This window comes from Eleutherodactylus coqui, chromosome 3 (genome assembly GCF_035609145.1).
Source record: "Eleutherodactylus coqui strain aEleCoq1 chromosome 3, aEleCoq1.hap1, whole genome shotgun sequence".
NCBI classification, from domain to species: domain Eukaryota; kingdom Metazoa; phylum Chordata; class Amphibia; order Anura; family Eleutherodactylidae; genus Eleutherodactylus; species Eleutherodactylus coqui.
Window position 1 is genome coordinate 140,872,645 of NC_089839.1, and position 21,531 is coordinate 140,894,175.

The window sequence follows — 21,531 nt, forward strand, 5'->3', positions numbered from 1 at the left end:
TGACTTTTTTGACTTCACAGTTTTTGAATGAATCTAAGCCAAGCAGAAGGAAAAAATTATGGTTTTCATTTTTTTGGCAATTGTGTCAATTTAAAAACATTTTTTTTTGTCCAGTGTACATAGGAATGAAGACGTTCACCCCAAAATGGATAGCCCTGTTTGTCCCGTGTTCAGAAACATACCCATTGTGGCCCTAATCTACTTAAAGGAAACATGGCTAGGCCTATAATGGAAAGAGTACCCGTTTGATTTCAGGGTACAACGGAATAAATTCCAGGCCCCATTGCCCACTTGTAGAGCCATTGAGCGGCCAAAACAATAGAGAACCCCCATAAATGACCCCATTTTGAAAACTAGACCCCTTAACAAATTCATCTAGGGGTGTACTGCGTATTTTGACCCCACAGTATTTGAATGAATCTAAGCAAAGCAGAAGGAAAAAAATTACGATTTTCATTTTTTGGCAATTTTGTCAATTTAAAAACTGTTTTTTTTTGTACAGTGTACATAGGAATGAAGATGTTCACCCCAAAATGGATACCCCCGTTTGTCCCGTGTTCAGAAACATATCCATTGTGGCCCTAATCTACTTACAGGACACATGGCTAGGCCCATAATGGAGGGAATGCCCGCTGGATTTCAGGGCAGAACTGCATGCGCAGCAGCCGGAAGGGTCCATGGAGGATAATCGCATCTGGATTCAAATGCGGAAGCCTCCGAGAAGATGTTTCATCACCGATCGCATCGGTGAGGGGAGATGAAACTTCCACTTTTTAAAGAACTTTTACGTGATCGCCATTATGCATTGGATAACGGCGATCACGTGACCAGTAACCGCATACTGCGGCTCCCCGTGACATCTCCAGGCTCTTGGCTACCTTTTGGTAGCCAGCAGCAGGGAGATTTTAAATTTCTTGGGCAATCTTTCACTTTTGCGCATGCGTCCGCCATCATGCTGATGGGCGCATGCGCCGAAGCTGGGGTAAGGTCCACGGATGAACATCCCATCAGGGAACAAATCCGGGGACCTTGGGTATGTAATTTCATCCCCCCTTACGGATATGATCCGTAAGGGGAGATGAAACTTTAACTTTATAAACTTTTAACTTTTTTTTTTTTTACTTTTTGACTTTATATGATCACCGTTATCAGATGGATAACGGTGATCATATCACTGGAAACCGCATACAGCGGTCCCCAGTCATATCTCCCTGCATTCGGCTAACTGTGACAGCCGGGTGCAGGGAGATTTTGAATTTGCCGGGCTCGCCGGCCTTCTGCGCATGCGCGCCACATCGGCACATCGCAGAAGCCAGCGGGGGGTCCGGAGACCGGCCGGAGGACATGGAGGAAGCGGGGTGAGTATTTTCACCTCCCCTCATGGATCTGATCCATGAGGGGAGGTGAAGCTTTTCTTTTTTTACACTTTTCTTTACTTTTCCACGATCGCCGTTATCCATTGGATAACGACGATCGCGGTACTGGGAACCGCTCACCGCGGTCACCGCTGACATCTCCTGCCTCCCAGCTAACTACAGGAGCCGGGAGCCAGAAGATTTTAAATTTCCCGCCCCGCCGGGCCTTCTGCGCATGCGGCTGACATAATGCCGCCTGGCGCGCATGCGCAGAAGGACGGCTACGGCGCCCGGAGCATCGGGAGAACGGGGAGCAGCGTGCCGGACCCGGGTGAGTAATTTCAGCTGCCACTTTTGTAATAACCCAGAGAAAAAAGTAATGCCATGAAAAAAATACAAAACAACATGGCGAGAAAAGCTAATAACAAAATAGAAAGCGATCAAAATGTCGTGTAAATCGACAAATGGTAACATTAAAAAGTACAACTCAACCTGCCAAAAAACCCTTGCAGAACACGATTGACAAAAAAAAAAGACAAATGTTAGGGGCCTTTGAATGCAGCGATTTAAAATTTTTTATTTTTTGTTTTGAAAATATGTTGGAAATAATTCTATTAATCTGGTATTGACATAATCATACCGGCCTGCAGAAATAGTTTAATATATTTAGGCCTTAGTCACACGGGCGTTTTTTCACGCGATTTGCGGATCGCATGACGGATGCGCATCCGCAAATCGCGTGACCGGTGCGCGCAAATCGCCCGAAAATCTGCTGCTAGCCGCGTTTCATTAGAAACGGGCCGGAGCTGTCCAGCGCATTGCATTCAATGGAGACGGCAATAGAGCCGGCTCCATTTAAAGCAATGCGCTGCGGGCAAGCCCGGGATGAATTGTCGGGAAGGGCTTAAATATATAAGCCCTTCCCTGCAATTCATCCTAAAATGTGTAAAAATAAAAAATATATATATACTCACCTTCTCCCGACAGCCGGAGCTCCGCGCGGCCGTCCTGCAGTGGGTGTGAAGGGGGTGTGAGTCAGACCTGCCCCCTGATTGGTTCAGCGCTGAGCCAATCAGAGGCATGTCTCACTCACACCCATTCATGAATTCATGAATGGATGTGAGTCAGACCTGCCCCTGATTGGCTCAGCGCTGAGAGGCAGCAGTCACTCACCCATTCATGAATTCATGAATGGGTGTATGAGTGAAACCTGCCTCTGATTGGTCAGGGCTGTGACCAATCAGAGGCAGATCATTCAGCTGGCGGGGATTTTAAAGCCCCGCCGGCTGAATAGTGCCGTGAAGCAGTTCAGGAGAACTGACAGCGGCCGCGGCTGGACTCCGGCTGCAGCGGAAAGGTGAGTATCCAATTTTTTTTTATTTTAACACATTTTAGGATGAATTGCAGGGAAGGGCTTATATATTTAAGCCCTTCCCGACAATTCACCCCGCGCACGCCGGCAGCCCATTGCTTTCAATGGAGTCGGCTGTATTGCCGGCTCCATTGAATTCAATGGGCAAACATCGTTCTTCTCTTTCACAGCTGTTACAGCTGTGGCAGAGAAGAATGATTTGTCTTCTATATGTTCTCAATGGGGTCGGCGCTGCTGCCGCCGGCCCCATTGAGTGCATATAGAGAAGAGAACAGGAATCGCAGATCGCAGATAGGTGCGATCTGTGATTTCTGTTCTATAATTTATCGGACGAGCGCATAAAAAGCGCTCATGTGTCCGATACCATTGCAAAGCAATGGTTTTATAAAATCGCCGGACGCATGCACATGCGCAAATCGCGGTTAAAAACGCCTGTCTGACTAAGGCCTCATACTGCATGATAAACGCTGATAAAAATAAGCATTGCAGATTTGGTTAATCTTGCCTCTATAAAAAAAATCGAATTAAAAAAACAATCAAAACGTTATATGTTCCCAAAAATTCAATAAATGAAGACTTCAGTTAATCCTGGAAAAAACAAGCCCTCGTCACTAAGGGGTTGATTTATTGCAAAATCACATCAACATGTTTATATGGTTAAAAAAGAGATCACCCAGCGAGCCAGTTCTCTATTAGGGATTGGCAAATTGCTATAAACTGGGCTATTAAATCCACGGCATGCGCTTCCCACCATGAACAATATTTTACATTACTAGTAAGGTGGTACTACACCCTGGATAGACTTGCACATCTCTTTACTGACACCTCACCTTTATGCTGGAAAGGCTGCAGGCATAGGGGCACGCTCTTACATATCTCTTGGAGCTTCCCACTTATTTATAGTCTATGGGGTTCAGTGTTCCGTCTCTTGAATTTACTCTCCCCTTCACCCCAAATTAAAAGTAGTCCGGGCCTGGCCCTTCTGCTGCTTGGCATACACAGCCTCCGACTGAATTTCAGGACTATCACATGCCATGTTCTTCATCCTTCCAGTCTTACGCTAGCACAAAACTGGAAAAGCAATAGAATATCTTCCATAGACGATATCATACTGATTTCAAACAACTGTCTAGACGCCTTCAATGACAAATGGAACATATGGCTTAACCATTATACTCCGTTAATCTAAAAACTCTACCCTTCCCTTTATACTCCCTGCCCTCAATACCGTAAGTCTCAATAACTATCAAAATGGTACACTGGGTAAATGTTGTTTCTTGTTTCAAATGTTAATAATGTTATTAATAAAATAAGCTGAACGTTACAGGCTACCATTAAACTTTTATGTAAAAAATCTGCATTGTATGTTATACTTTGTTTATGTTCGCTTGAGAAAGACCCTTCATATACAGGGTTGAAACATTGATGTAAGGAATAAAAATATGCATCTATTTTAGATGCCAATTTGCACCTTTTATGCTGCCCTTGAAGACACAAAGACAGTGTGATTAATTTGGGAGACAAAACCCATGGGGTTAAGAGTTAGACCCACAAATTAGCTCAACATATCTGCATGGCAGCGAGGAATAACATACAAGTTCAATGGAAGCAGTCAAAGAAATAGTGCCACACATAATGCTATACGGAAAATGAAATGTTATCATGTCCAAAAAAGCATGGTTACCGTGGACAGACTTTTGGGGGTTTTACATGGGGCAGAGCCTCTGACTTCATGATGCATACTATGCTATTGTATATTTTGTTTCTTATTATTTGACTTTTTCTTTATTTTTTTGAATATTCTGTTAATATTTTTGATAATTTGTGTTGTCTACTATAACATAGGCCAGTTTGATTTGTCGGAATTAACTGTATTTTCAGTGTCTTAAGGTTTTCTATGGCAATATTAGAGTGCATTAGAGGAGTTCATATAAACCATCTTGCTTTTCCTAGTTATGTTTTGTTTCAATACACCTCTGGTGTGGGGAAATTAGACACTGTTATATGAAAAGTTTTAATGCAACCCTAATAAAAAGTTTGTGAAACTAAAATCACTGCAGGTAAATGTAATCTTAAATGAACAACAACGCATGACAAATTTCACATTATAAATGCAGAAGCAGTGTGTTAAAAAAATGAGTACACCCTATAAATCAATAGCTTGTAGCAGCAATAACTGAAAGTAATTTATTTTCTTTATAACTATCAGTCTCTCACATCGTTCTGGATGAGTTTTATGGAAAACTCCCTAAAGTTTCACCGCAGCATTTCAATTGGGTTGAGGTTTGGACTTTGACTGGGCCCTAAGCAGCGCCTTGATTCTTTTATTTTTCAGCCATTCTGATGTAGAATTTCTTGTGTACTTAGAATAATTGTCCTGTAGCATGACCGGGTTTTGGCCAAGCTTTAGCTTTTGGATAGATGGCCTTACTTTTGACTCTAGAATAAATTTATACAAAGTTCATAGTTGACTGAATGACTGCAAGTCACTTATTTGTGGCTGCAAAACAAGCCCAAATTATCACCCCTTCTCCACCATGCTTAACAGATGGCATGAGGTGTTTGTGCTGTTAGGGCAGCAAATATGTATCCATTTTGTATCTTGTATCAATCTTATATGCTTTTCAAACTGCAATTTCATAATATTGTAATTTTCCATAACTAGAGCATTCCAGACATCTTGTCTTAGCTTTGCAGAAGTGGTTGGAAAAGATCTTGGTTTTTAAGCAACGTTATCAGCACCAGTTTTTGCATGCAGTGCTTTTTCTTCCATCCAAAAGCCAGGCAGCTGGGCGAAAAGCAAACAGACCCCATTATAGTCAATGGGGTCCATTTGGCACCAGTAAGTTTCATCTAGAGACGGAGCCCCTTTCATGCTCCGCAAGGGTGCAAGAAAGCAAAACCCGGAATGCGGATGTGAAGTCTCCTAAATTACTCAGAAACATGAGACATTTTTCAGATGTGCTTCCAAAATAAAGTAAACCAAGTAAATAAAGTAAAGTAAATGCAGTTGAAAAAATGAAAAAAAAACAGTTTGTAAAAATTTTTGTCAATGTTTGTGTTTTCAATAAATATACGCAAATCATATTCGTCTACTATTACCACCAACGTAAAGTACAATATGTGAGGAAAAACCATTGTTAGGATTATTTGGATGTATAAGACCTTTACAGAGTCATTCTTTGTTAGGGCAGATCCACGCGGGTAATATGCAGAGAATAGAACCGATTGATTTGAATGGGTTCGTTCCTATTCAGTTTTTTGCGTTCGTAAAAAGAAAACACAGAATGCTCTAGTTTTCTGCTCATTTGCGCACCAAAATATCCCCATAGAAGTCTATAGCCAAAAATGAGGGAGCAATACGCTCAATCATTTCATGACGACCATCTTGGGAATGACAACTTTGCTACATGCATTTATGTTATTGGCAGGCAAATTGTGTTACTGTGCGAGGATGTCACATTATTTAAACATGCTGTTGCAGCATTTTTTTAAACTGTTGCTGCTGGCATATGGCAACACTTTTTTTCCATTGATTTTCTAATTGATATGAATAGGTTTTTAAAAAAACGGAAGTTTTTTAGTTTGCTTCTATTCCGTTGTAATATTTGTTCTGATAAAAAAAAAATGTAAACCTAACAGAACTGAGGAAAAATAAAAGCATTACGTTTTTTTGAAAGCCCACTGATATCAATGGGAAAAAACCAAACATTTATTTCAGTTTTTCTGCCCCAAAAATGGAACAGAGAATTGAAAATGTGACTGAAAGCCTAACAGTGGTGTGAATGTACCCTTTAAGTGACCATTATGTTTTGACTGGCAGTCTTAAAGGGACAGGTGGTGAATAGTGTTGAGCGGTTATTGAAATATTCAAGTCAGGAGTGCCCAACCAGATTTTCAACAAATAGTCAATTGGGGCAACCGATTCAGACTCCCATTGATTTCAGTGTCAGTAAAAATTTTGTGTGTGCTATGAATGTAGCTCAGTTGTTAATACTGTATTATAAGACAAGATGTTGTATTAATTTTTGCTCCAAAAGATGTGCTAGGGCTTATATTCAGGGAATGTCTTATTTTGATGAGAGTGGGACTACCTGATCTTTGTGTGAGAGCCCGGAACTCCCAACCCTTACTGTTGCTCACACGAGTGCCAAGGCCTTTGTTGTTATATGAATGTAAAAAAAACCAAAACAACATCCATATGTACATAGCCTGAGTGCAAGCATTGCACAGCTGCTTGAAAACTAAATTCTTCCTTTCACTCTAGTGAACAGAGCCGCCTTCTGTCATGTGAGGCTCCATGCTAAGCAACAGGACTAGAGTTACAGCCGCCATGTGAGTGATAATGATCTGGATTATGATTTCTCCAGCAGGCTTTGGGGTATTTTGCCGCTTCCGAATTATGTCGTGTGCACACATCATCGTGGAGCAAATTAGACACAAGCTATCAGCCTCATATCCAAAATGGCTCTCTGCCCAGAAACAGCCAGACAGGGCCTTTTATTGTACAGACACACAATGGGCGTGCAACAGGTTACATCAGTAACATATAGGATTCTCATTTGTCGGATCATATAGAATCCCCCCTCCTTCCTGCTCACCTTCTCTCAAGTCCAATGTATAAGCAAGTCTTTGTCTCACAAACATGTGCTCGAACCTGAAAGTGAAAGTAGATATCTCTTTGTTGAAGAAGATCCTGTGTGGGGGATGGGGAGGACTGGGAGAACACTCAAGCAATAACATATAACACTGTGATTTAACTCTTTCCTTATGCAGCAGAGTTTCACATTAGGCTGAAGTCACAAAACACACATAATACGTCTAGTGCAAATCGATAGACATTTTATACTAATTAATTATCATGTCTATCACAATAACATGTTCTTGGCATTGGTTTACATCCAATGCTGGAAAAGACCAGGAAACTGTTCTTTCACTTTCGGCTTTCACATCCAGTCACCTCTTGCTTGACAAAGGTGCAGTTACAGTTCAGGCTACCCAACCGCCTCATCTGTGACGTTCCTATATTGGAATTCCACATTGCATATGTTGTAGAGGCTAAGCCAGCAGCACAGAGCGATCGCAGAGTACTAGATGGTGTAAGCCGTTGGCAGGCACTATATGGAGCTTGGTCACTTGATGCTTGTGGAGTGACAACAGATTTAGGAACTGTGTGCTGTTTCAGCCAGCCCTTGAGGAAGTGACTAAAATGTCAGTCTTGATAACCCTGTGATCAGTATGATCATCCCTGTTGTCTGCCTGCTTGAACAGAAGCTACATGGTCTCAGGGACAATGACTTGTTGCTGTCACAGGAGGAAGAGGATGGAGGGATTCCAATTCCCCAACTGTTTGGCCGGTCTGCCATTACTCAACGCCGCAGGGAGTGTGGCTTTGGGCAAGAAAGAGGGTGTCTTCTCAAATATGTTTCTCCACCCATACCAGCAATGGAAAGGGACCTCAAAATGCAGCCGTATCAGGATAGGCTGTTAAGCAGCTTGAGCAGAGCTTTTCCCCATGACATTGGGGATGCATTCGCAATGGATCACACCTCTGTGGCTCGTGATGAACGGGTGGGAAGCAGCCACAGCAACAGCACTGTTGGCAAGGGGAATCTAACGGAGGTGTGGCACAGTTTTTTCAGCCCATTGCAGCCTGTAGCAACAGCACAGGGTAAGACTCACATTCACAGGCAGCATTTATCCATGATGGTCCAAGAGCATGTCGGCTCCCTCATGGACATACTCCGACATGGTATTGGCCCCTTGACCTCTGGGTGTCTAAGCTGGACAAGTAGCCAGAGCTTGCAAAACATGCTTTATGGGTGCTTGGCTTTCACACTGTTGGTGTGCTATAAGAAAGGGTGTTGGCATAACTGGGAGTATGAATACTGGCAGATGCATCCGGTCTGCAGCCTGTGGATTTTTATAAAAGTGAACCAGGTATGGATTTAACCTGACTTTTGCACCCCCATGGCAAATTTCACTGATTAGTTAGCACACTGGAAATTTTTTATCACATAAGACTGAGCATAGATTTATATTTAAAAAAACCACACTATGTCCTCAAGATGCTGTTGCTAATGCTTCTTCTCTTTTTCTTACTGCTTCCCCAAAAAAGTCTCAATATAGGGTGTTATAGTTCTCATCTTTCCATGAGGAGCACACTCTGCCCTCAACATGCTGTTGCTGGTAAACTGTTGCTGCTCTCCTTCTACTGCTTTCGTCATGTTTCTTCCCCTACTTCCCCCCCAATGCAAAATATGTTGATATGGAAATATGAAGCTATAGCTCTCATGCTTTCCACAAGGAGCACATTCTACCCTCACTGTGCTTTTGCTGCTGGTGGTGATGGAACTGCTGCTGCTCTCCTTCTCATGCTTCTGCCATCTCTCCTTGTTAGGGAAATGAAAATGAAGTATTATCAATTTTGTCTTAAGCTACTCTATTTTTATTATGTAAGCCTTAAAAAGTTTAGTTCAGATACATAGAAACTCGTTTATGAGAAGCAATTGGAATGCTCTGCAGAGAACATCCACATCCCTCCATACACATACCAATAATGTAGTCTTGTCTTGTTACTTATTAGAGATGAGCGAGCACCAAAATGCTCGGGTGCTCGTTACTGGAGACGAACTTTTCGCGATGCTTGAGGGTTCGTTTCCACTAACGAACCCCATTGAAGTCAATGGGCGACTCGGGCATTTTTGTATATCGCTGATGCTCGCTAAGGTTTTCATTTGTGAAAATCTGGGCAATTCAAGAAAGTGATAGGAACGACACAGAAACGGATAGGGCAGGCGAGGGGCTACATGTTGGGCTGCATCTCAAGTTCCCAGGTCCCACTATTAAGCCACAATAGCGGCAAGAGTGGGCCCCCCCCTCCCAACAATTTTAACTTCTGAAAAACCCTCATTAGCAAGGCATACCTTAGCTAAGCACCACACTACCTCCAACAAAGCACAATCACTGCCTGCATGACACTCCACTGCCACTTCTCCTGGGTAACATGCTGCCCAACCCCCCCGCACGACCCAGTGTCCACAGCGCACACCAAAGTGTCCCTGCGCAGCCTTCAGCTGCACTCATGCCACACGCTGGCCTCATAGCCACACCACCCTCATGTCTATTTATAAGTGCGTCTGCCATGAGGAGGAACCGCAGGCACACACTGCAGAGGGTTGGCACGGCCAGGCAGCGACCCTCTTTAAAAGGGTCGGGGCGATAGCCCTCAATGCTGTACAGAAGCAATGAGAAATCCAATCCTGTGCCACCTCCATCAGGAGCTGCACACGTGGGCATAGCAATGGGGAACCCATGTGCCACACACTATTCATTCTGTCAAGGTGTCTGCATGCCCCAGTCAGACCGGGGTTTTTTATAAATAGTCACAGACAGGTACAACTCCGCAATGGGAATTCCGTGTGCACCCACAGCATGGGTGGCTCCCTGGAACCCACCGGCGGTACATAAATATATCCCATTGCATTGCTCATCACAGCTGAGGTAACGTCAGGTTTAATGCAGGTGGGCTTCGGCCCACACTGCATGCCCCAGTCAGACTGGGGTTCTTTAGAAGTGGACACATGCAGTTACAACTCCGTGTGGACCGACAGCATGGGTGGGTTCCAGGAAGCCACCGGCGGTACATAAATATATCCCATTGCAGTGCCCTGGACAGCAAAGCTAACGTCAGATTAAATGCAGGTGGGCTTCGGCGGTACATTAATGTATCCCATTGCAGTGCCCTGCTCAGCAGAGCTAACGTCACATACAATACAGGTGTGCTTCGGCCCACAGCGCATGCCCCAGTCAGAGTGGTAATATGTACCTTAACAGTAACCGCGTTGGTGGGAATGTGGTGGCGACTGCGGACCTAGTAGCGCGGTTTTATTTAGTTGGTTTTCGGAATGCGGCCAGGATTAAGTGGGCCGTGGCGGGGGGATGGTGGGGGGGCTCTCTTGTTGTGTCGGTAAAGGTGAAATTCTTAGACTGCCAGCAGACAGACCTATGCAAAGGTATTTGCCAAAAATGTTTTCATTGTTGGAGGAGGAGGGGGATGTTTTTGAGGCACTACGTGTCCTCTCCACGTGTCCGTGGTTATATGCACCTTAACAGTAACCGCGTTAGTGGGAAATGGCCTCGCCACCATCATGTCTTTGGGAAGCCTCCGTTTCCACACCGCAGTGACATAGCATTAGCAGCGGTATAGGTAGAGCCCAGAATTAGGAACATTTCAGAGGTAGCATTAGGGACAGGCCCCAGTAACATATCACTAGCAGCAGTATAGGGGGAGCACAGTATTAGTTCCATTTCAGTAGTAGTAGCAGTCCAGACAGGCCCCAGTAACAATTCCGAAGCAGCAGTATAGGGGGAGCACAGTATTAGTTCCATTTCAGTAGTAGTAGCAGTCTAGACAGGCCCCAGTAACATATCACTAGCAGCAGTATAGGGGGAGCACAGTATTAGTTCCATTTCAGTAGTAGTAGCAGTCAAGACAGGCCCCAGTAACAATTCCGAAGCAGCAGTATAGGGGGAGCACAGTATTAGTTCCATTTCAGTAGTAGTAGCAGTCAAGACAGGCCACAGTAACATTCCCGTTGCAGCAGTTTAGGGAGATAACAGTCTCTTGCACATTTCAGTAGTTGCAGTATAGTCAAGGCCCCAGTTACATTTATGTAGCAAAAGTGTAGGCCAACCCCACACACCTTGCTGTACCATGAGTGCAGGCGAAGCCCATAAAAATTACTAGGATTACACTGTAGGCAAGGGCCCCAAAAAATTGGTGTACCAACAGTACTAATGTACCTCAGAAAAATTGCCCATGCCCAACCAAGAGGGCAGGTGAAACCCATTAATCGCTTTGGTTAATGTGGCTTAATTTGTACCTAGGCCTGGAGGCAGCCCAGTTAAAATAAAAATTGGTTCAGGTGCAAGTTTAAGTTGAAACGTATAAACATTGTTTACTAAAGTCATATGACTGAGCCTTGTGGGCCTAAGAAAAATTGCCCGTTCGGCGTGATTACGTGAGGTTTCAGGAGGAGGAGCAGGAGGAGGAGGATGAATATAATACACAGATTGATGAAGCTAAAAGATCCCCGTTTTTGATGGTGATAGAGAACGATGCTTCCATCCGCGGGTGCAGCCTACGTATTGTTTAGGTACCGCTGCTGTCCGCTGGTGGAGAAGAGAAGTCTGGGGATATCCAGGCTTTGTTCATCTTTATGAGTGTAAGCCTGTCGGCACTGTCGGTTGACAGGCGGGTACGCTTATCCGTGATGATTCCCCCAGCCGCACTAAACACCCTCTCTGACAAGACGCCAGCCGCAGGACAAGCAAGCACCTCCAGGGCATACAGCGCGAGTTCAGGCCACGTGTCCAGCTTCGACACCCAGTAGTTGTAGGGGGCACAGGCATCACGGAGGACGGTCGTGCGATCGGCTACGTACTCCCTCACCACCCTTTTACAGTGCTCCCGCCGACTCAGCCTTGACTGGGGAGCGGTGACACAGTCTTGCTGGGGAGCCATAAAGCTGGCAAAGGCCTTGGAGAGTGTTCCCCTGCCTGCGCTGTACATGCTGCCTGATCTCTGCGCCTCCCCTGCTACCTGGCCCTCGGAACTGCGCCTTCTGCCACTAGCGCTATCGGATGGGAATTTTACCATCAGTTTGTCCGCCAGGGTCCTGTGGTATAGCATCACTCTCGAACCCTTTTCCTCTTCGGGTATGAGAGTGGAAAGGTTCTCCTTATACCGTGGGTCAAGCAGTGTGTACACCCAGCCAGAATGCGTGTAACGCGAGGGTCACGAGAAAGGCATCCTAACATGAAGTCCGCCATGTGTGCCAGGGTACCTGTACGCAACACATGGCTGTCCTCACTAGGAAGATCACTTTCAGGATCCTCCTCCTCCTCCTCCTCAGGCCATACACGCAGAAAGGATGACAGGCAAGCAGCATGTGTACCCTCAGCAGTGGGCCAAGCTGTCTCTTCCCCCTCCTCCTCATGCTTCTCCCCCTCCTCCTCCTCCTCCTCAACGTGCTGAGTTATAGACATGAGGGTGCTCTGACTATCCAGCGACATACTGTCTTCCCCCGCCTCCGTTTCCGAGCGCAAAGCATCTGCCTTTATGCTTTGCAGGGAACTTCTCAAGAGGCATAGCAGAGGAATGGTGACGCTAATGATTGCAGCATCGCCGCTCACCATCTGGGTAGACTCCTCAAAGTTTCCAAGGACCTGGCAGATGTCTGCCAACCAGGCCCACTCTTCTGTAAAGAATTAAGGAGGCTGACTCCCACTACGCCGCCCATGTTGGAGTTGGTATTCCACTATAGCTCTACGCTGCTCATAGAGCCTGGCCAACATGTGGAGCGTAGAGTTCCACCGAGTGGGCACGTCGCACAGCAGTCGGTGCACTGGTAGATTAAACTGATGTTGCAGAGTCTGCAGGGTGGCAGCGTCCGTGTTGGACTTGCGGAAATGTGCGCTGAGCCGGCGCGCCTTTCCGAGCAGGTCTAACAAGCATGGGTAGCTTTTCAGAAACAGCTGAACCACCAAATTAAAGACATGGGCCAGGCATGGCATGTGCGTGAGGCTGCCGAGCTGCAGAGCCGCCACCAGGTTACGGCCGTTGTCACACACGACCATGCCCGGTTGGAGGCTCAGCGGCGAAAGCCAGCGGTCGGTCTGCTCTGTCAGACCCTGCAGCAGTTCGTGGGCTGTGTGCCTCTTCTCTCCTAAGCTGAGTAGTTTCAGCACGGCCTGCTGGCGCTTGCCCACCGCTGTGCTGCCACCCCGCGCTACACCGACTGGTGGCGACGTGCTGCTGCTGACACATCTTGATTGCGAGACAGAGGTTGCGTAGGAGGAGGGTGGTTTAGTGGAGGAAGCATACACCGCCGCAGATACCAGCACCGAGCTGGGGCCCGCAATTCTGGGGGTGGGTAGGACGTGAGCGTTCCCAGGCTCTGACTCGGTCCCAGCCTCCACTAAATTCACCCAATGTGCCGTCAGGGAGATATAGTGGCCCTGCCCGCCTGTGCTTGTCCACGTGTCTGTTGTTAAGTGGACCTTGGCAATAACCGCGTTGGTGAGGGCGCGTACAATGTTGCGGGAGACGTGGCCGTGCAGGGCTGGGACGGCACATCGGGAAAAGTAGTGGCGACTGGGAACCGAGTAGCGCGGGGCCGCCGCCGCCATCATGTTTTTGAAAGCCTCCGTTTCCACAAGCCTATACTGCAGCATCTCCAGGCTGATCAGTTTGGCTATGTGCACGTTTAACGCTTGAGCGTGCGGGTGCGTGGCGGCGTACTTGCGCTTGCGCTCAAACAGTTGCGCTAGCGACGGCTGGACGCTGCGCTGAGAGACATTGCTGAATGGGGCCGAGGACAGTAGAGGTGAGGGTGTGGGTGCAGGCCGGGAGACGGTAGTGCCTGAGTCCTGAGAGGGGGGTTGGATCTCAGTGGCAGGTTGGGACACAGGGGGAGAGACAGTGGTGCAAACCGGAGGCGATGAACAGCCTTCGTCCCACCTTGTGGGGTGCTTGGCCATCATATGTCTGCGCATGCTGGTGGTGGTGAGGCTGGTGGTGGTGGCTCCACGGCTGATCTCGGCGCGACAAACCTTGCACACCACAGTTCGTCGGTCGTCTGCACTCTCAGTGAAAAACTGCCAGACCTTTGAGCACCTCGGCCTCTGCAGGGTGGCATGGCGCGAGGGAGCGCTTTGGGAAACAGTTGGTGGATTATTCGGTCTGGCCCTGCCTCTACCCCTGGCCACCGCACTGCCTCTTCCAACCCGCCCTGCTGCTGCACTTGCCTCCCCCTCTGAAGACCTGTCCTCAGTAGGCTTAGCAAACCAGGTGGGGTCAGTCACCTCATCGTCCAGCTGCTCTTCCTCCGAATCCTCTGTGCGCTCCTCCCTCGGACTTACTGCCCTTACTACTACCTCACTGATAGACAACTGTGTCTCATCGTCTTCGTCCTCCTCACCCACTGAAAGCTCTTGAGACAGTTGCCGGAAGTCCCCAGCCTCATCCCCCAGACCCTGGGAACTTTCCAAAGGTTGGGCATCGGTCACGACAAACTCCTGCGGTGGGAGAGGAACCATTGCTGCCCATTCTGGGCAGGGGGCCGAGAACAGTTCCTGGGAGTCTGCCTGCTCCTCAGAATGTGTCATTGTAATGGAGTGAGGAGGCTGGGAGGAAGGAGGAGCAGCAGCCAGAGGATTCAGAGTTGCAGCAGTGGACGGCGTAGAAGTTTGTGTGGTCGATAGATTGCTGGATGCACTTTCTGCCATCCACGACAGGACCTGCTCACACTGCTCATTTTCTAATAAAGGTCTACCGCGTGGACCCATTAATTGTGAGATGAATCTGGGGAACCCTGAAATTTGCCTCTCTCCTAATCCCGCAGCAGTCGGCTGCGATACACCTGGATCAGGAGCTCGGCCTGTGCCCACACCCTGACTTGGGCCTCCGCGTCCTCGCCCGCGTCCACGTCCTCTAGGCCTACCCCTACCCCTCAGCATGGTGTATTACGAGTAGAGCAGAAACAGAAAGCTGTAATTAAATGTGCCGCTTATTGGCCTGTGGTTGGAGGCTGACTTTACTTACAGAACGCACAGCAGAGCCAGCAAACAATTTTGCGCACGCCTGCACTGTGACGTAGGTGCGTATGACTCAGCTAGTGGAATTCACAGCACAGAAGCAGTCAAGTGGCCAAAGGCCACTAGTAGGCCCTAAGTATTTTGCTTCTATTTTTTTAAATGCAGAGCTGGTACAGCAGACAGATACTGTAGGCAGCGTATATTATGTATACTGTTTCCCTCTGGCGGGATGACGGCGGTGATGTAACGGAGACAGCAGAGCCAGCAAACAATTTTGCGCACGCCTGCACTGTGACGTAGGTGCGTATGACTCAGCTAGTGGAATTCACAGAGCAGAAGCAGTCAAGCCTGCTGTAACGCTTAGCTGCGTATTAATTAGGACTACTACCCACAGCAGACACGCAGTACACTGAAGACGGTCACAGGCAGCCCAAATATACTATTTTTCCTCAATTTTTTTGAAAAAGCCCACTGCCTATATAGCCTGTATATCTTTCCCTGTACCACTGTCCCTGCCTCACCAGTACTGGCCCTATACTCTGTACAATGACTGCAGACTGAGAACGCAATGCTCTGCACGCCCGATATACAAAAAAAAAAAAAGTGCAACACTGCTCACAGCAGCCTCAACAGTACTGCACACGGTCAGATGTGGCCCTAAGAAGGACCGTTGGGGTTCTTGAAGCCTAATATAACTCATAACGCTCTCCCTATAGCAGCAGCAGCATCAGCAGCACTGTCCCTGATCTCTGTCAGAATGCATCTGTGGCGAGCCTCGGGCGGGGCAGATTTTAATACTCGGGTGTCACCTGATCTCCCCAGCCACTCACTGCAGGGGGGTGGTATAGGGCTGGAACATCACAGGAGGAAGTTGTAATGCCTTCCATGTCTTTCGATTGGCCTGAAAAGCGCGCTAACGTCTCAGAGATGAAAGTGAAAGTAACTCGAACATCGCGTGGTGCTCGTCTCGAGTAACGAGCATCTCGAACACCCTAATACTCGAACGAGCATCAAGCTCGGACGAGTGCGCTCGCTCATCTCTATTACTTATCCAATGAGAGCAGAAAGAAGCTTCAACATAAACAAGAAATACAGGACAAACCAATAATTTCTGCCTTGAGAAGGATGACTCATCTGCAGCATGTGATCTTATTCTACGGAAGAAGAACCAGTTCAAACCAGCTGTATAGTGATGATTTGGCCTTCTGTGAATCCATATGTATGTCACACCCCTTTGTTTCTAAACTCACCGTCTTGCTTTATTTAAACCTACACCCAAGTATATTAAGTTAGAATCAGTTTAAGGAACACTTTTCATGTGTTACTTGTGTTGATTCTCTGAGTTTGTACCAACCACACTTATGAAACCCACAGTATATCTAATAGCACAATTGTACAAACATTCCTTCTCATTCTCCCAAAACTAACATTTTCTAAGACACAAGAAATAGCTGTAGCTCTACAGATTTTCCTTAGAGAAAGGCCCATGCTTAGATGTTCTGCTCACCTGTAAGAATTTTTCCTTTGCAAACTTTATGACATTGCTTTTAAAACAAGCATCACGCCTGCTGTCTCCCTTGGCGTAATTTTTGGTAAATCTATGCTTTTTCTTGTAGCAAGAGGAGACCCATGCTTGAATGTTCTGTTCACTTGGTGGAATTTGTTCTTGTAAGATTTTGACATTGCTTTTAAAACATGCGGCATACCTGCTATCTTGTGTTGCAGAATCTTTGGTATCACTACAGCTGTTCCTTGGAGCAAGCCCATGCTTGAGTGTTGTGGTTACCTAGCAGATTTTGTCCTTGGAAAGAAACACCACACCTGCTGTCTTTCTTGGCACAATTTTTGATTTAGGAGACCCTATGTGGGCCTTCCCTGGTTTTCAGTGACACCCGGGTGCTATGACTGACCCCCAACACCACTGTACACTATCTTTAACAATTCTTGGGTAGAGCAAAGTGCTCCCAAAATGTGTATCTGTATTCTTTTGCTATTTGGAGGGCTTTGGCTGCATTGAAGGCCCACTGGGGAGCAAATAAGTGATCTTAATTTTTACTCACATTGACTTTAACTCCTGAAAACATGGCCTATTTTGGCCTGAAGGATGCAAAGATTTTTGGGGGGATTTTCATGTCCACTTTTCAGAAACCATAACTTTAAATAGTTTCCATTGACATGGCCATATAAGGCCTTGTGTTTTGTATGGCAAACTGTAGTTTTTATTAGTACCATTTTTGGGTATACATAATGTATTGTGAACTTTTATAATTTTTTTTTTGAAAGGAAGGAGAGAAAACATGAATTTTGCCATGTTTTTTTTTACAGCGTTAACCATGCAACATAAATAACATGATTAATTTTTTTCTGCAGGCCAATATGATTACGGCGTTACCAAAATTATAATTTTTTTAGGTTTTTCGACTTTTGCACAATAAAAATCTTTGTTTTTTTGGAGATCAGTATTTTTTCTATATCGCTGCATTCAAACTCCCATAGCTTTTTTACTTTTCCTTGGACAGAGCTCTGTGAAGACTTGTTTTTTTTCATGACTAGCTGTAGTTCATTTTTTTTTTCATTTTTGGGGAACATATGACTTTTTTGAACACTGTTTTTGCATTTTTTGGGAGGCAAAACGAACATAATAAGCGTTTTGCCTCCATTTTTTAGGGTTATTTTTTTCACAGATTTTGTCATGCAGGATAAATTGTGTGTTCAATTTATTATATTTGTCATTATGGTTACGGTGATTCCAAATATGTGGGATTAAAAAAAAAAATAATAATAAATTATATTCAAATAGGGGAAAGTGTCTTTTTTGTTTTTTTTTTAACACTATTTTAATTCTTTTTTACATTTTTTATGTCCTCATAGAAGACTTGAGCCATATCAGCTATGATAATGTATTGCAGGACTTCTGTACCGCAATGCCTTATCACTCACATTAGCAATCATAGACAATGGCAAGCTGGAACGACAGTAGCTGATGTCCTATTGCCAAGGGCTGATGAAATCACAGAGGCATGATCCCTTTGCATGCCATGATGAACATGGATCGTGGCATATAGGTGGTTAGCAGTGGAGATAGCTGTACTTATCTATCCCTGCTGTTACAGCGGGAGGTTGGCTATCAGTAACAGTCGGCTTCCACTGTGGGATGGTATGGGCTCAGCTTCTGATCCTTCGCTATCCAAGTTAAGTTGCGTAATATTGCCTGGCTGCATTAGAACTTATTATTTGACTTTCTTAACAGGTGTTTAAGATGATTACACTGCAAGCATGTCATGTCTCTCAAATTACCGTTTCAGATCATAATAGACAGACTAAGTCAGAATTTCCTGATAATGATTCTGAATGCTGAAATAAAAAGTTTGAATTTTAACTTAAGTCGAAGGAGGCGAAATTATATTAAGAAGCTGTAGTTCAGAGTTTGGGCAAGGCCCCTTATATTCAGTGTAATGTAAAGTGTAATGTTAAGGCTAGAGCATACAAATCCATTTTAGTTAAAAATCTCACAGACCCTCTCTAAAATCTTGTTGAGATTATAGGCTCAAAAAGTGGCTAACTCCAAATTAACACCAATGGATGGGAATTTGAATCTCCAACAAGCCCATATAGATGCGATGATCATATGTATACATACCTTTGGCCATATAGTGTGTGTTTGACTCTCTTTTCATTTTTTATGATTATGAATGACAAATGTTAAACACAAAGAGTTACATAAGAAGATGGGAGATAGATTAAAATTAATTTGTTTAGAAATATTTTTTTATGGAATACATTGAAGGTATTGAGCCATGGTAATAGGCCACACTATGTAGCAATCATAGTTTGCAATATAGAAATATCATATGGTCCATCTAGCCTGCCCTTATATTATTTCATTTTTTATTTTTTATCTTAGGATAGATATACAGTATGTTTATCCCAGGCATGTTAAAAATTCACTTACTGTTGACTTTCCAACTATATCTGCTCAACATCTACTACTCTTTCCATAAGATAATATGTTCTGGCAGTATTTCTGATCCCCCAAATAAGAGGGGGTAGATTGTGTCCCCTTGTTCTAGTATTTAGTTTCTTATTAAAAACACTTCCCATCTCACATGTTTATCTTTAACATATTTAAACATTTTAATAATGCTCATCCCTTCCCCTCTTTCCTTTAGGGTACATAAATTAAGCTCATGTTTTTCCTGTTTTATGCTTTAGAACATCCATCATTTTTGTAGTCCTATTCTGAACCAGTTAAACTCAATGTCTTTTTGTATGTCCAAAAGTGAACATAATATTGCAGATAAGTTCTCACTAGAGCTTTATACAGAATGATCAAAATCTCCCTCTTTCTACTGGTTACACCTCTAGCTATACAACAAAACATACTAGTTGCGTCCCCTACTGCCTGGCCACACCATTGACTCATTTTGAGGCTGTCAGAAATCAGGTCTTTTAAAGCCTTCTCCCTCAAAGTCCTACCTACTACACAACTGCCGCTGTGATACTGTGACAGAGGATTCCTAATCCCTATGAGCATTATTTTACATTTATAAGACCCCAAGGTAACATAAAAATTCAAACAGGATTAAACAAGCTTGAAGTTACATTGTTACCAGCAACTGTTCAAGTCATACAGGCAATAGAATTAGAAATGATAGGAATCTAACCACATATCTGGCAAAAAAGTGTTGTCATTACATAAATTAGCAGTATAGGGTGAACAATTGTTTTTACAATGTCTTCATTTTTTTAACTCAAGAAGTCTGTGTTCTTAAATTTTTTATTGCTATTCTTCTCAATCAGCGGTTTGTTGCACATGAATAATTATGCCCAACACTGAGATTTAGGACTATGTATATTGTCTTTATTGTTGCCTCATATTGTATTATACTTTTTTCACTGTTCTCACAAAAATCCAATGGAGAAACATTGAGATATCAAAGCGCTATGATTGGCAGTCACAAATTTCTCACTGAGTAATGAGATACTGTACATAGCAGTTTTCAGACTGTAACCTCTGTCTTGCTGTTGCTGTGCCTTTGGGGGATATTGGTATAGTGACTCTGATGACTAAATAATTCAGGAAGCTTTTCGATACTGAATTGTCTTTTGTTCGCATAAACTTGTCTTCGCAAGTCATGATTTGGGTCCCATCCTTGAAATATTGGCCCTGCTAGAGGGTGAGTGTTGGTCTTTGAGACTTTAATCTTGGGATTCAACTTAGTTGGTATCTGAGGGGAGTTGTCTGGTAAATGAACACTGTCCTGAGTAATCAGCACACCAGGCTGATAGCATGGAGTACCTTCTGCAACATCAACAATTGGAAATCTCTTGTAAAAGTCATCAGGTGGATTTCCTGTGAACAGAAAATTAAGACAATTCAATGTGCATATATTTCAGAGAAATCTATATAATTGTATGCATTTTTTAAATTTTTTTCAGCCAAATGTGTTGTCCAATATTGTGTACATAGATCTTAAATAATTGTATAAGGAGAAAAAAGAACTGGAATCTGATTGGTTGCTATAAGAAACTTGGCCACCTTTTTATTGTGCTTGTTTGATAACTTTTTGCAAATTTCAGTTTGATAAATTTCTTTAATCTTAAATTTTTGTCTGTTGTCAGTTAAAGGAAACATTCTTTCAGGCTGAATATTCTTAGTCCTGCTTTCTTATTTGATTAAATTTAATACTACATGCAACTATCAGACTGAAGTGATGGACAGTGAAAGATTCAGTTGTTCCGGTGTTCTTCTGCTACACTTATATTTTTATCATATGACAAATATACAGTTTGTTTATCCCAGACATGTTAAAATTCACTTACTGTTGATTTTCCAACTACCGTATTTTTCACTCTATAAGGCCCCCTGCACACAGGCGGAAATTCCGCTGCGGGATTTCCTGCAGAATTTCCACCCGTGGATGCTGCCATAGGATTGCATTAGAAAACGCAATCCTAGGCAGACGGATGCGATATGTCAGTGTGAAATCACACACAGAAAGCAAATCACTAAGTAAAGATATTTGGTATGCCTACCTGAAGAGGTGCGTTTATACGGCGTGTCTGAATTTTCGTACATTGAGGATTGTCCGGATGCCTTGGGGATCCAGAGGATTGGTGCTGCTCTGGTGAAGTCCTGAAGGCGAGCATGTGAGGTTTGTATTAGAAGGATGTTTAGTCTGAGTGTGTTAGCAGATTGGAGTG

General features: G+C 44.5%; 1 protein-coding gene across 1 annotated transcript in view; it reads right to left on the reverse strand.

The window, feature by feature from the left end:
* Positions 1 to 20,199: 20,199 nt before the first annotated feature.
* Positions 20,200 to 21,531, reverse strand: part of LOC136621018 (protein shisa-9-like) — a 95,474-nt gene continuing 94,142 nt past the window's right edge. Inside the window, exon 3 of the mRNA XM_066596192.1 lies at positions 20,200 to 20,680. Within this exon, the coding sequence (XP_066452289.1) occupies positions 20,328 to 20,680 (353 nt within the window). The 3' untranslated portion in view covers positions 20,200 to 20,327. The remainder of the gene's footprint in view (positions 20,681 to 21,531) is intronic.